The sequence below is a fragment of the Rhinatrema bivittatum genome, chromosome 7 (genome assembly GCF_901001135.1).
Source record: "Rhinatrema bivittatum chromosome 7, aRhiBiv1.1, whole genome shotgun sequence".
Taxonomy (NCBI): domain Eukaryota; kingdom Metazoa; phylum Chordata; class Amphibia; order Gymnophiona; family Rhinatrematidae; genus Rhinatrema; species Rhinatrema bivittatum.
Genome location: NC_042621.1, coordinates 313,339,763 through 313,353,822, shown reverse-complemented (window position 1 = coordinate 313,353,822; position 14,060 = coordinate 313,339,763). Strand labels below are relative to the sequence as shown.

The 14,060-nt window shown below is 48.7% G+C and overlaps 1 protein-coding gene across 3 annotated transcripts in view; it reads right to left on the bottom strand.

Moving 5' to 3' along the window:
- Nucleotides 1-14,060, bottom strand: part of ZRANB1 (zinc finger RANBP2-type containing 1) — a 309,172-nt gene that overhangs the window by 125,057 nt on the left and 170,055 nt on the right. For all 3 annotated transcript variants that reach the window (XM_029610613.1, XM_029610615.1, XM_029610614.1), the window contains one exon: nt 10,445-10,598. In XM_029610613.1, coding sequence (XP_029466473.1) covers nt 10,445-10,598 — 154 coding nt within the window. The remainder of the gene's footprint in view (nt 1-10,444; nt 10,599-14,060) is intronic.

Below are 14,060 nucleotides of genomic sequence, written 5' to 3'. Positions count from 1 at the left end.
AGTCCATTGTGTGACTCTCATGGCTAGGTGGGCCATTGGGGTTACATGGACCATGGACACCATATGGCCTAGCAACTTGAGTAGCTGGCGAGCCAAGGCTACTTGCCGACGGCGGATCGAGCTGGCGAGGTTGGACAGCGTGGTTGTGTGTTCGTTGGGGAGGAACACCTTGGCCAAGGTGGTATCCAGGTCTACTCCAATAAAGGAGAACTGGTGAGACGGTGTCAAATGGGATTTTGGGTAATTTATCAGAAAACCCAATGACTGGAGAAGTCGTATGGTGAGGTGGAGGGAGTCTAGGGCTCCTTCTCTGGACGGGCTTTTTAGGAGCCAATCGTCCAGATAAGGAAAGACATGGACGCCCTTGCGGCGTAACTGTGCTACCATGACTGCCAGGCATTTTGTGAACACTCGGGGCGCCAAGGCAAGACTGAACGGCAGTACCTTGTACTGATAGTGCCCATGTCCCACTACAAATCTCAGGTATTTGCAATGAGGAGGAAAGATTGCAATATGGGCATAAGCGTCCTATAGATCCCGAGGGCAGAGCCAATCTCCCTGCTGTAGGAGAGGGAACATGGTGCCCAAGGACACCATTCTGAACCGTTCTTTGTGGAGGAACCTGTTTAAGGCATGAAGATCTAGGATAGGTCAGAGGCCGCCGGTCTTTTTTGGGATTAGAAAATACCAGGAGTAGAAGCCTCTCCCCTGCTGAGTTGAGGGAACCGGTTCTACGGCTCTGGCACACAGAAGAGCTGAGAGCTTTGACTTGAGAAGTACTGTGTGATCATCCCAGCTCCACACCGGAATGGGTGGGGAGTCCGGGGGCACAGTTGAAAAATTTAGGCGGTAACTGTGGGTTATGATGGACAGTATCCATCGGTTGGTGGTAATTGGGCGCCAATTGGTTGCGAAGTGGCAGAGGTGGCCTCCCACTGGTGAACTGGGTTGTGGGATTGGGGGGGGGGGGGGGTTTGCGGCTGCTTCTCTCTGGATAAAAATCAAAATCCAACTGCAGGTCCAGCTTGGGGAGCTGGCTGCACTCTATGAGTCCTCAATTGACGTGTGTCTCCTTCTCTGAGGGGCCCGAGCACGGGACGTAGGAGGGTAGTACCTACGTGGTCTATAAAATTGTTTACTAGTGTCCCTATGGGCTACAGCAAGGGCATCTGAGGTGGCAATTGATAGATGACGCAGGGTTTCTTGATGGTCCTTAAGCTGGGCCACTGCGTCCTGGATCTTGTCCCCAAACAGGTTTTCTCCTGTGCAGGGGAGATCAGCCAATTTGTCCTGCACCTCTGGGCATAGGTCCGAGGCCTTGAGCCAGGCCCAACGTCTGGCACTAATGCCCACTGCCAAAACTTTGGATGCTGTCTCGAAAGAGTCATAGGCTGCTCTGACCTGGTGTTTCCCAGCTTCCAATCCTTTCTGTAGGATGGAGGCTAAGGTTTCCTGGTACTGCTGTGACAGGGTCTCAGAATTCCTGGACTTGTTTCCAGATATTCCTATTATATTGTGTCATGTATAGTTGGTACACTGCTATACGAGCAATTAAAATGGACCCTTGAAACACTCTGCATCCTAATGCATCCAGCACCTTCTGTTCCTTTCCAGGAGGCGCAGAGAAGTGTGGATGGGATCTTTTAGCTTTCTTTTGGGCTGTTTCTACAACTACAGAATGGTGGGGCAATTGGCTCTTCTGAAACCCCGGGGCTTGTTCAACCAGGTACGTGGCATGTGTCTTTCTATTGACTGGAGGTACAGTACCTGGGTGATCCCATAGGCGATACAAGAGGTCGAGAAGAACTCCGTGCACTGGGACTGCCATTCTTTTGGAGCATCTATGAATTGTAAAACCTCCAACATTTTGTGCCGAGCGTCCTCCTTCATTACCAGTTGGAATGGGATAGTTTCAGACATCTCCTTGACAAAACTGGAAAAGGAGAGGTCTTCCGGATGAGAACGACGCCTTTCTTCCAGGGGTGAAGGCTCCGAGAGAAGTTCCTCAGAAGCTTGTGAGGAGTAGTCAGAGGATGCATCCTCCCGTGGATCATAGGGAGTCTCCCCTTCACCAGCCGGGCCTCCAGAGGGTGGCATTGATAGATCGATGGCGAGGCGGCATAGAGACAGGTGGTGCTGGCGCCGAGGGCACAGAGGTTAGTGAGGTGCACTGAGGCACCGATAAACCTGATGGCCCTGGAATGGGTTCCGGCATCGGCAGGTCCCGTGTTCAGGGGCTGGGTCGGAGGCCACCTCTTCCTCCTCAGAGGAACCCGGAATTGGAATCGGTGGAGACATCGATGGTTGAGTCAGTGCCAGCGGATCCGATGGCACGGGTTGAGTCGGTAGGGCACCGATGAGGGTGTCCAAATGCTCGAGGAGCGGTGCTAACAGAGGACACCGGTTCCAGGCTGGCGGCAATTTGAAGCCCCGGAGGGCATTCAGCACTGTCTGTTGGACCAATCTGTCCAATTCCTCCCTAAAGGCTGGCATGGATAATACTGCACTGGGGCAGGAGGAAGGCTAGGCGTTACTGGAGTCTCCACAGGAGTCTGTGGAGGCTCTGTACACGGCACTGATAGCTTGGGGAATGCCTGGTCCAGAGGAGGATGGGGGATCCTCTCCCCGGGCCTTCTTCGTGGGCAGCTCGGTCAAGGCCAATGCTGCTGTGGTCTGTGCCAGCACCGGACGGGGATGCACGTCGGTGCCGGTTTCCCACAGTGCTCGGCCCGGTCTTTCTCCAGCGGTGAGGACAATGACGCTGAGGTTTTGGAATGGGTCGATGTCTGTGATGGTCACTCGCTCTACGGTCTTCCTGGCGAGGCGACTTGAGTTAGATGGGCCTCCTAGACTTAGAGCGCCCTGCACTGGGGTCAATGGAACAGAGCGTTTTGAGGCAAACAAATGGAGAAATTACTTACCTGATAATTTCGTTTTCCTTAGTGTAGACAGATGGACTCAGGATCAATGGGTATAGTGTACTCCTGTTAGCAGTTGGAGTACATATACCCCTGCAGGAAGTGCAGCTCCTCAGTATTCTTCCTTGCAAAGCATTGTGGATATATGTGTGACTGACTGATTGATTAACTTAATATGATTAACTTAGATAAATTTTGTTAGAACGTTAAAAACTTGATTAACTTAAACTGGTTGGTTGACTATAGCTGGAGACCGCCAGTGTGCCCAACCGGAAGCGACGACACCCGGCAGGGTGGATGCCCTAGGGAAATGAAAGCATGGCTTACCCTTGAATTGTTGAAGGACCATGTATAGTGGCAGCCGAGGGTGGGCTGCTGAGTCCATCTGTCTACACTAAGGAAAACGAAATTATCAGGTAAGTAATTTCTCCATTTCCTAGCGTGTAGCAGATGGACTCAGGACCAATGGGATGTATAAAAGCTACTCCCGAACTGGATGGGAGGCTGCCCGTGGTCCATTAAGGATTGCTCTTGCAAATGCTGTGTCCTCCCGAGCCTGAACATCCAGACGGTAGAATCTGGAGAAGGTATGGATGGAGGACCACATTGCCGCCCTGCAGATCTCGGCAGGTGACAGCATTCTAGTTTCTGCCCAGGAAACCGCCTGGGCTCTGGTGGAATGGGCCTTGACCTGTAGAGGTGGTGGTTTTCTCACTTCTACGTAGGCCGCCTTGATGACTTCCTTGATCCAGCGGGCAATGGTTGCCCGCGAGGCCGCTTCCCCTTGCCTCTTTCCGCTGTGAAGGACGAAAAGGTGGTCAGTCTTTTGTACTGGTTCCGACATTTCCAGATATCTGGATAGGAGTCTGCCGATGTAGAGATGGCGCCAGCAAGGGCCACGGCGGAAAGGCATATAGCAGGGTCCCCGGTGGCCAGGCCCTGTACCAGGGCGTCGATCCCCTGGGACTGCGGACCCCGCCTGCGGCTGAAGTATCTGGGTACTTGAGCGTTAGATGTGTTTGCTAGAAGATCCATGTCTGGAGTCCCCCACCGATTCACTATCATCTTGAAGGCTGTGGGTGACAGCTTCCATTCTCCTGGGTTTAGATTTTCCCTGCTGAGGAAGTCTGCCGTGGTGTTGTCCATCCCGGCGATGTGGACGGCGGAGATGTCCTGGAGATTTGCTTCCGCCCAAGCCATCAGAGGGTCTATTTCTAAGGACACCTGTTGGCTTCTGGTTCCGCCCTGCCAGTTGATGTAGGCTACAGTCGTGGCGTTGTCCGACATCACTCTGACCACTTTGTCTCGAAGTCTGTGGGCGAACCAAAGGCAGGCTAATCTGACCACCCGTGCTTCTAGGCGGTTGATGTTCCACCCCGCCTCTTCTTCGTTCCACCGCCCTTGGGCGGTTAACTCTTCGCAGTGTGCTCCCCACCCGTGTAGGCTGGCATCTGTGGTGAGCAGGGTCCAGGTTGGGGAGGATAGTCTTGATCCCCGGCCCATGTGGCTGGTCTGTAGCCACCACCTTAGCTGGGTCCGGACTCTGCCTGGTAGTGGTAGACGTACGGAGCAGTTCTGGGATCGTGGGCTCCACTGTGATAGGAGTGAGCGTTGCAGGGCCTCATATGGGCCTGCGCCCATGGCACCACTTCCAGTGTGGATGCCATTAGTCCGAGGACTTGCAGGTAATCCCATGCTGTGGGACGAGGGGCGCTCAGCAAGGTCTGGAGCCGGTCCCACAGCTTTGATCTCCTCGTGGGGGTCAGGCTGACCTCGTCTTCCTTTGTGTCGAATCGGACTCCTAGGTATTCCAGCGACTGCTAGGGCTGTAGGGAGCTCTTGTGTTGACTACCCATCCCAGGCTTTCCAGTAGAGCTATGACTCTGCTGGTTGCTTGGTGGCTTTCCTCCGGTGATTTTGCTCTGATCAGCCAATCGTCCAGGTAAGGATGAACGAGGATTCCTTCCTTCCTGAGTGTTGCTGCCACCACTACTATTACCTTGGTGAACGTCCGGGGTGCAGTGGCTAACCCGAAGGGTAGTGCCCGGAACTGGTAGTGACGATTCAGGACCTTGAAGCGTAGGTAGTGCTGGTGTTCCTGATGAATTGGGATATGTAAGTAGGCCTCCGACAGGTCCAGGGATGTGAGGAACTCTCCTGGCTGTATTGCACGTATGACCGATCGTAGGGTTTCCATGCGGAAGCGTGGGATCCTTAGGTGTCGGTTGACCGACTTGAGGTCCAGGATGGGCCTGAATATACCCTCTTTCTTGGGTACGATAAAGTAAAGGGAGTAATGTCCAGTATTTGTTTCCCGTGTAGGGGTTATGGCCTCGAGGGCCAGAAGTCTGGTCAGTGTAGTTTCCACTGCCGCCCTCTTGCGGGGATCAGGGCAGGGAGATTCCACGAATTTGTCCGGAGGGGTTCGAAGGAAGTCCAGGTAGTACCCTTCTCGGATGATGGCTAGGACCCATTTGTCCGAAGTTCTCTCGACCCATCTGTGGTAGAATAGGGTTAGCCTGCCCCCTATGGCTTCTTCCCTTGGATGGGTCGGCTGAATCTCATTGTGGGGTGCGGCTGGGTCCTGGACCCGAGCTGGTTCCCCTCTTGTTGTGTTTGTTCCGAAAGGACTGGTTCCTGCCCGTAGGGCGGGGCGCTTGATAGTTGTTCTTGTAAGGGTTGAAGCGCTGTGAGCTTCTGCCTCTGGTGGACCTGGGAAAAGGACGCTGGTTTCTCTTCGTCTTGTCTTCCGGCAGGCGAGGTAATGGGGAGTCGCCCCATTTGTTAGCCAGTTTCTCTAGTTCGCTGCCGAACAGGAGGGATCCTTTGAAGGGCATTCTCGTGAGGCGTGTTTTCGAGGAGGCGTCAGCCGACCAATTTCGAAGCCAGAGTTGTCTCCTGGCTGCCACTGTGGATGACACTCCTCTGGCTGCTGTGCGCACTAGATCGGAGGCCGCGTCAGTGAGGAATGATAGTGCCGATTCCATGCCTTCTCCCGGGGTGTTGTTCCTGGCTTGGGATAAACAGGAACGTGTCACCACGGTGCAGCAGGCCGCAATCTGCAGGGACAAGGCTGCCACCTCAAATGCTTGTTTTAGTATGGCTTCCAGGTGCCGGTCGTGTGCATCCTTGAGCGCCGCTCCTCCCTCCACTGGGATGGTAGTGTGCTTAGCGACTGCGCAAACTATGGCGTCCATTCTAGGGCACGCCAGAAGCTCCTTGGTTGCTGGGTCCAGGGGGTACATGGCCGATAAGGCTCGACCCCCTTTGAATGAGTACTCCGGCGCATTCCACTCCAGGTCAATTAGCTGTTGTGCCGCCTGTAAGACAGGAAAACGGCAAGACGTCTGTCGAAGGCCCTCCAGCAGGGGGTCATTCTGGGTTCCCCCGGGGTGCCTTGGCCCGGGATAGCGAGTTCCGATAGGCATTGGGATACAAGGTCCGGAAGCTCATCCTTTGAGAAGAAGCGCCTCATGGTTCGGTGTGGCTCTGTCCCTGAGGGAAGTTCTCCCTCTTCAAGGGGCTCGACTTCTTCTTTGGAGAAATCCGTTTCCCCGTAGGTGGGGCTTCTGGGTGGTGGGAGCCTGTGCCTAGGCCTCGAGGGTCCTGGGGCATGAGGGTCTTCCGGTGTCATATATGGCTGGTCCGCCCGGGGTTCAGTTTGCATTTTGACAAAGGCGTGAATCCCCTTAAATCACTCTACCCAGGAGATCGATGCTGGGTCTAAGTTGAGGGGCGCCGGTTCCCTGGGGGTCCCCGTCTGTGGGATGGACTCACTGGGGCCTGCTAGGTCCAGGGTGCCCCCTGAGGAGCTAGCACTGGGCCCTGGGTGGGATTGGCCCTGACCTGGATCTCACAGGGCCTCCTCACAGTGTGCGCATAGGGCGTCTGCTTCCTAGCTCTGTGCGGCTCTGATGTGGCATGCTGGGCAGAGGCCTTGAGCTTTTATTCCTGTTTCTGGAGGTGCCATTTCTGTGGACGCGTAAGCTCTTATGCGCTCCATTGCATTTGATATGTGCGCGCAGATGTGCGCCTAGCAGTAGATGTGCGCCTTGTACTGTGCGCGTAACTTATGCGCGTAAGGTTTTATGTGCGCCTAAGATTATGCGCACAACTAATTTTGTGCGCTAAGCTTAATTTGTGCGCTCGGATCGGACGGCGGGCGGCACGGCGAACAAGGCCAAGATGGCGACGGCGATCATGCGGGCAATATGGCGACCTCCTTGGAGGGTCTCCACGTGGGCAGACCCTGGAACAGCCGGGGCCTAGCCCTGCTAGGGCAGATCAACCCAGTGGCACAGATTCCGATCGCCGACCTGTGCTCCTCCTCGATCTTCGGAGACCGGATTAAGTAAGAAGATTTCCACCTTACCTTGTCTTCGGCACTTCCCGGTTTTGCTCCGGGCAGTCTCCGGCTGCGGGGGGGAGAGGGCAAATACCTTCACCGCCGCGCTCGAGGGGGTGCACCCACTGCCTCTCAGCCGCGCCCGAGGATTCAGGGGCTAGGTTCCTGCCGCAAATCGGCCACCGGACCGAGGCTCACCTCCGAGGGACCACGGAAATCACCTCGGGAAACTCAACTGGGGGAGGGACCCGAGGGTATCACCACAGGAGTGCAGGGCTCGTCTTCAGGTAGGTTTCTTCTTTAAATTTCGGTTTTGTTCTTTAATTTTGGTCTAACGCTCTGAGAGCATGCAGATAGTCCCTAACTGATATGGAGACGGAAAATACTGAGGAGCTGCACTTCCTGCAGGGGTATATGTACTAGGGGCTGACGTCAGATTGAAATCTGATCAGTCTCCAACTGCTAACAGGAGTACACTATACCCATTGGTCCTGAGTCCATCTGCTACACGCTAGGAAATGCTCCATTTTTTCCAGTCGTGCGTGCCGGCCTTTGGGGGTCATCTGTGCGCAACTCAGGCAGAGATGGACGTCGTGGGAAAGCCCGAGGCACAAAACACAAACATTGTGCGGGTCAATTATGGACATAGTATCGCGGACACTCGGGGCACTTCCTAAGCCTGGTCGCAATGTTGGAAAAAAGTGGCACGCGGTTAGTGGCCAGACATCAAAGGGTATGCCGCCAGGAACCGACCGCAAAATGCGGAAAACACTTACCGAGCGTCTAAGGATACAAAGCGTGATGGGGGGACCCCGGTGAAGGTGAAAAACGAAGATGGACTTCAAATTTTTCCATGAGGAAAGGTGAAAGAACCTCTCACAGAGCTCCTAAACCACGAGGCAACTGCTGTGCGGAAAAAAAAGAGACTGAAGGGGGACCCCAGTGGCCACAGGGTTAGTGACATGCTGGGCATGCTCAGTGTGCCAGTCAAAGTTCTAGAAACTTTACAAAAGTGTTCCGTGACAGGGCTCCATCTGATGATGTCACCCATCCTGCTTGTCCTGGGAGAAAGCAATAATTGGAGCTCACCATTTGTAGGTGATCTAATAAATCACATGATTTCTCTTTATATTTAGTTATAGGGCCAAGGATGATGCAATTAACTCTCTATAAGTATGCCACGCCAGGGAGGTGTTGGATGGTTGGAACTTTTAATTCTTGGCCATTTACAGCATTGGTGTTTCATTCTGTTCTCTCCAAGATATGTTCCAAGAAGCCCACATCATAAGTCTATGAGGAAAATGGGTTGTACACAAAAATGACATCAGGTTTTAATTCTATCCTGAAGGACCTTAGTTTTCTGTGGCAGTTGTAAGGTATTTATTTGGTTACTCGCCTTATCCTAGAACCCCAAAGTGAGGTACATTATACAGAATCTGTCACAGAACTACAGCATATCTGAAGCACAAAATATGCACATATACTATTTAAACAATCAAAATTATTACAGAACAGACAATACTACTTACTATAGCAGACCACTATTTATCCAGAATTGCCAGAATACGGCTGTGCCAAATAATTTTTTTTTCAAATAATGGGAGATCGCTAATCAAACAATATCAAAAAATAGGAATTTTCAGATAATAGATTATATGAAACCAACTAATTTTCAGATAATATGGTTAGGAACCTTGATTTCTTCTGAATAACGAGTTTCTGGTTAATTGATCTTTGGATACAGTGCTCTACTTTACTTAATATTAAAAATCCTAGCCAATTATTTAAGTAAGCAATCACATGGATTTTCTTTATATACTATGCATATATTAAAAATGAAGAAATGTTATACCTAAAGTTAACATAACATAACTGCATGGGAGTACCTGTATGGCACAGCAGTTACTATCCTAAGCAACATGCTGGGCAGATTGGATGGACAGTTTTAGTCTTTATCTGCTGTTATTAACTATCAGGCCGATACAGTAAAGTCCGTGGGAGAATACCCACTTGCCAGTGCGCGCGATACTGTATTTAAATTAGGCCCGGCGGTAAAAACGGGCCTAATTTTTGACAGGAGCGGCGGCTGTCAGCGGGTTTGACAGCAGACGCTCAATTTTGCCGGCGTCTGGTTCTCAAGCCCGCTGACAGCCACGGGCTTGGAAACCGGACGCCAGCAAAATTGAGTGTCTGGTTTTCGGCCCGACAGCCGTGGGCCGAATTCAAATTTTTTTTACCCTTCGGGACCTCCGACTTAATATCGCCATGATATTAAGTCAGAGGGTGCACAGAAAAGCAGCTTTTACTTCTTTTCTGTGCACTTTCCCGGTGCCGGAAGAAATTAGCGCCTACCTTTGGGTAGGCGCTAATTTCTGAAAGTAAAATGTGCGGCTTGGCTGCACATTTAACTTTCTGAATCGCGCGCGCATACCTAATAGGGCCATCAACATGCATTTGCATGTTGAGGGCGCTATTGGATTCGGCGGGTTGGACGCGCGTTTTCCGCCACTTACTGAATAAGGGGTAAGGGAAAACGTGCGTCCAACGACAGGCTAACTGTATCAGCCTGTATGTTAATAATTTGGGAGATTATGCTTAATATATTAGTTCATGTAAATTCTAACTGCCTTAACTGTGCACATTCAGTTTTGGTGGATTAGTACTTATGTTGATTTTAAGTACTGCTTTATCTTCATACATTTCCTTCCAGGTTTTAAATTCACTAACTTTATCAGTCTTATAAGTTGTGGAAAAACAGGATTTTTGCACCTCATTAATATGACAAGTCTGTTTGGCTTATCGTGTTTCTATGTATACTAAATTCACCTCCATCTTTCAAATCCTGAATTTCTACACAAGAAACCGTTTTGCTATTGATCAACTATCTGTCACTCGTTCTCAATTATTAATGTAAAAAGTATTTTTAATACAAAATGTTAAGGAGAGATTCTATAGTAAAATTTGCATTTGCACAATTACTTAATAGGTGCCTTCTCTTTACAGAAATAAAATGAGACCGGAAAATATTTCTAAACTGGTAAATCTAAGTCTTGAGAAAGGATCTACATGGTCTCAAAACTTTATACCTTTCCTTTTCTTTTAATAATTCTTAGGATGATTCAAAGAAAGCATCGTAACTTACAAAGGAGACTTGGTAGATTTAAGTCATTTCTGCACTGACCTGCAGGCAAGGTAAAAGTTACGAGATCTGTCAAGAAATAGCAAGCAAAGTCTCCTTTACGTTGATGGATAGAGGCGGCAATCTCCCGGCGAATCTGCTCCGTAAGCTCTGGACACACCATGGCAGGAATGCACTTTGCTGCATGCTGGGATACCTATCAGAAAATATACAATTTACTTTTCTCCAGAAAGGTGCCTGCTGTAAGAACATTCCATAATACTTTTCCCTCCATACAGGATAGCAAGTTTGTTTACCTGTAAACAGGATCCTCCGTAGACAGAATGATAAAGTCAGCCATAACTAGTGGGTGATATCATCCAACAGCGCGGACATGGATCCAGTTCTCAGAACACGGATAAAGTCTTACTGAGTATGTGTGGGAGTTTATGCTTATGGCCACTGCCTCATGAGCCCCTCGGTCATTTCCAGAGCTTAAGCAAGTTTAGTGATTCTGTAGGAAGGCAGGGAGGTATTAAACATATGGTTGATTTATCCTACAGTCTATGAAGAATCCTTTTTACAGCTAAGAAAACTTGCTTTCTCCATTGACAAACGGGCATAAATCAACCATAACTATTGGGGAATTCCAAACTGAGGGTTGCCTTGCGGATCAGTGTTTTTATGAATTATTGTATGCTATGTTGAATTTACTGTATAGAAACATTGTAAACCGGTGTGAAGGTTTATACCATCATCAGTCTAGAAAAACCAGGAAATAAACAAACTATTTAACACACAGCCCCACTAGACAACCTTTTTATTCCAGCAGGCTTACGGGCTCTCTTGATATAAATTTTCAAAATGTCTATCCTGCTTAGTTTTTAGTTCTTCTTTACGTTTATCCTGTTTTTTTTGTCTACTATTATGTATTTAGTGTTTTATAATCCTCCATGAACAATTTGTGATATGTGCAGACAATACACACAGCACTTATCCCAATATGTGCTTATTTTTATTTTATCTCACCGCTAATGGATTAGATACAGTTATAAAACTATACTTGTATTTAAAATATTGCAGGCATAAAAGGACAAGATTTATCACATTCACCAAATAGCATTTATTATAATTTTATGTAACCAAACCTTTATGGCACCTTTTTAGATTACATGATTCCATACATTTATCAACATTAATTTATGTGCCTTACTGTAAACCGATGTGATGGTCCTTATCTTAACGACTGTATAGAAAAAAACTTAAACACAGGCTGTACAAAACTGCTTGTTCAAAATTACTGTCTCTTCATGACATAGTGCTCAGACTGTAATGGGACTTAGTAGCAGCTTTGCAAATGTCTTCAATAGAAGTGGCGTTCAGGTGAGCCACTAAAGCCACTCTTGCTCGCTCTTAACTTTATTAAAATTTGTTAATCGCTTAACACAATGGCCCAAGCAATGTACATAGCAAAACATACACATTTACATAAAAAACTTTGAAAAGGCACACAGAGAGCAGACTTGCCAAACATCAGATGGTGCAGAGCAATGATTAGATTCAGTTCTAACCAGACCTCGAATTACAAATAGGCTCACCTATACAAGCAAGTGTTTAGTAATGTTTTAACTATTTTAAAGCATTCACATAAGCGCTACAACTGGGAAGGCATTCCACAGGACCAGGGCCACCTCAGGGCAGGTGCAATCCCTAGTCTCAGAAAGATGCAGATCTTACAGACAATGTCCAGCGTGCCTCTTTGTGAGGACCTTAGTCAGTGTATAAGTTTATTTATTTATTTAAACATTTTTATATACTGGTATTAGTTTTGGACATCATACCGGTTTACATTGAACTGGTTAGTTTTAGAAGTTACATATAACAAGGATAAACAACTGGGGGATGGGGAAAACAAGAAACAGCTATGAAGATATAGATTAACAAATCAACTGGGTCCTCAATATGAGGAGAGCATGAACACCATGTGGCTATACATAGGAAGACAGGTTTGAAGGCCGGCTATTCAGGATAGGCTTGCTTGAATAACAGAGTTTTTAATTTCTTTTTGAATTTAATCGCACATGGTTCGAGGCGCAAGTTGGGCGGTAGGGTGTTCCAGAGAACAGGACCAGCGATCGAGAGGGCCCGGTCGCGTGTGGAGGAGAGCTGGGCAATTTTAAGTCAAGGCACAAGAAGGGTGCCTTTGTTGGCAGTTCTGGTAGGTAGAGTGGACTGGGGAGCGGTGAACGGAAGGTCTAACCAGTTGGAGTTGTGGGTGTAAATGGCTTTATGTACTATGGTGAGAATTTTGTGGTGTATGCGTGAGGGTATGGGGAGCCAATGGAGGTCTCTGAGGATGGGAGTGATGTGTTCATGTTTACGGGAGTTTGCAATGAGTCTTGCGGTGGCATTTTGCAACATTTGTAGAGGTTTTATCGTGGAGTGAGGGAGCCCTAGGAGGAGAGCATTGCAGTAATCAAGTTTGGAAGAGATGGTAGCTTGGATTACAGTACGGAAGTCTTGGGTGTGTAGGAGGGGTCTGAGTTTTTTTTTTTTAAGTACGCTAAGTTTGAAAAAGCCAGCTTTGAGTATAGAGTTAACATAATTCTTCATACTTAGTTGGTGGTCTAGGAGTACTCCAAGATCCTTCACAAACGGTTGTGTTGAGAGAAGATTGAGTTTGGGGTTGTTAGACAGTGTGAGGGAGTGGGAGTGGGAGGAGTGGGGGGATATAAGTAGGAGTTCTGTTTTGTTCGTATTGAGGGCGAGATGGAGGTCAGTGAGTAGGGAGTTGATGTCTGCGAGGCAGTTTTCCCAGTGCTCAAGAGCATCGGAGATGGAGTTGTGTATGGGGATGATGATCTGGACATCATCAGCGTAGAGATAGAACTTAGGTTTGAGGCTCGAAAGGAGTTGGCAGAGTGGGGTGATGTAGACATTGAAGAGGGTGGAAGAGAGGGATGAGCCTTGAGGGACTCCATGCTGTAAGGGCTGTGGGGCAGATGTAAAATTACCAATTTTAATGGAGAACTTTCTGTTTGAGAGGAAGGATTTGAACCAGGCAAGGGCAAGGCCTGAGATGCCAATGATTTCCAGCCGTGTTAGAAGGTGTTGGTGGCTGATGGTGTCGAAAGCTGCAGAAATATCGAGAAGTGCAAGGAGGTAGCTGTGGCCTTGGCCCATGCCTCTGAGGAGGTGGTCGGATAGGAAGAGAAGTAGCGATTCGGTGTTGAAATGCTTCCGGAAGCCAAATTGAGAGGCATGGAGGATAGCATGATTTTCGAGATAGTCCATGAGTTGGGAGTTGACAACTCTTTCCATTAGTTAAGAACATAAGAACATAAGAAATTGCCATGCTGGGTCAAACCAAGGGTCCATCAAGCCCAGCATCCTGTTTCCAACAGAGGCCAAACCAGGCCACAAGAACCTGGCAATTACCCAAACACCTAGAAGATCCCATGCTACTGATGCAATTAATAGCAGTGACTATTCCCTAAGTAAACTTGATTAATAGCAGTTAATGGACTTCTCTTCCAAGAACTTATCCAAACCTTTTTTGAACCCAGCTACACTAACTGCACTAACCACATCCTCTGGCAACAAATTCCAGAGATTTATTGTGCGTTGAGTGAAAAAGAATTTTCTCCGATTAGTCTTAAATGTGCTACTTGCTAACTTC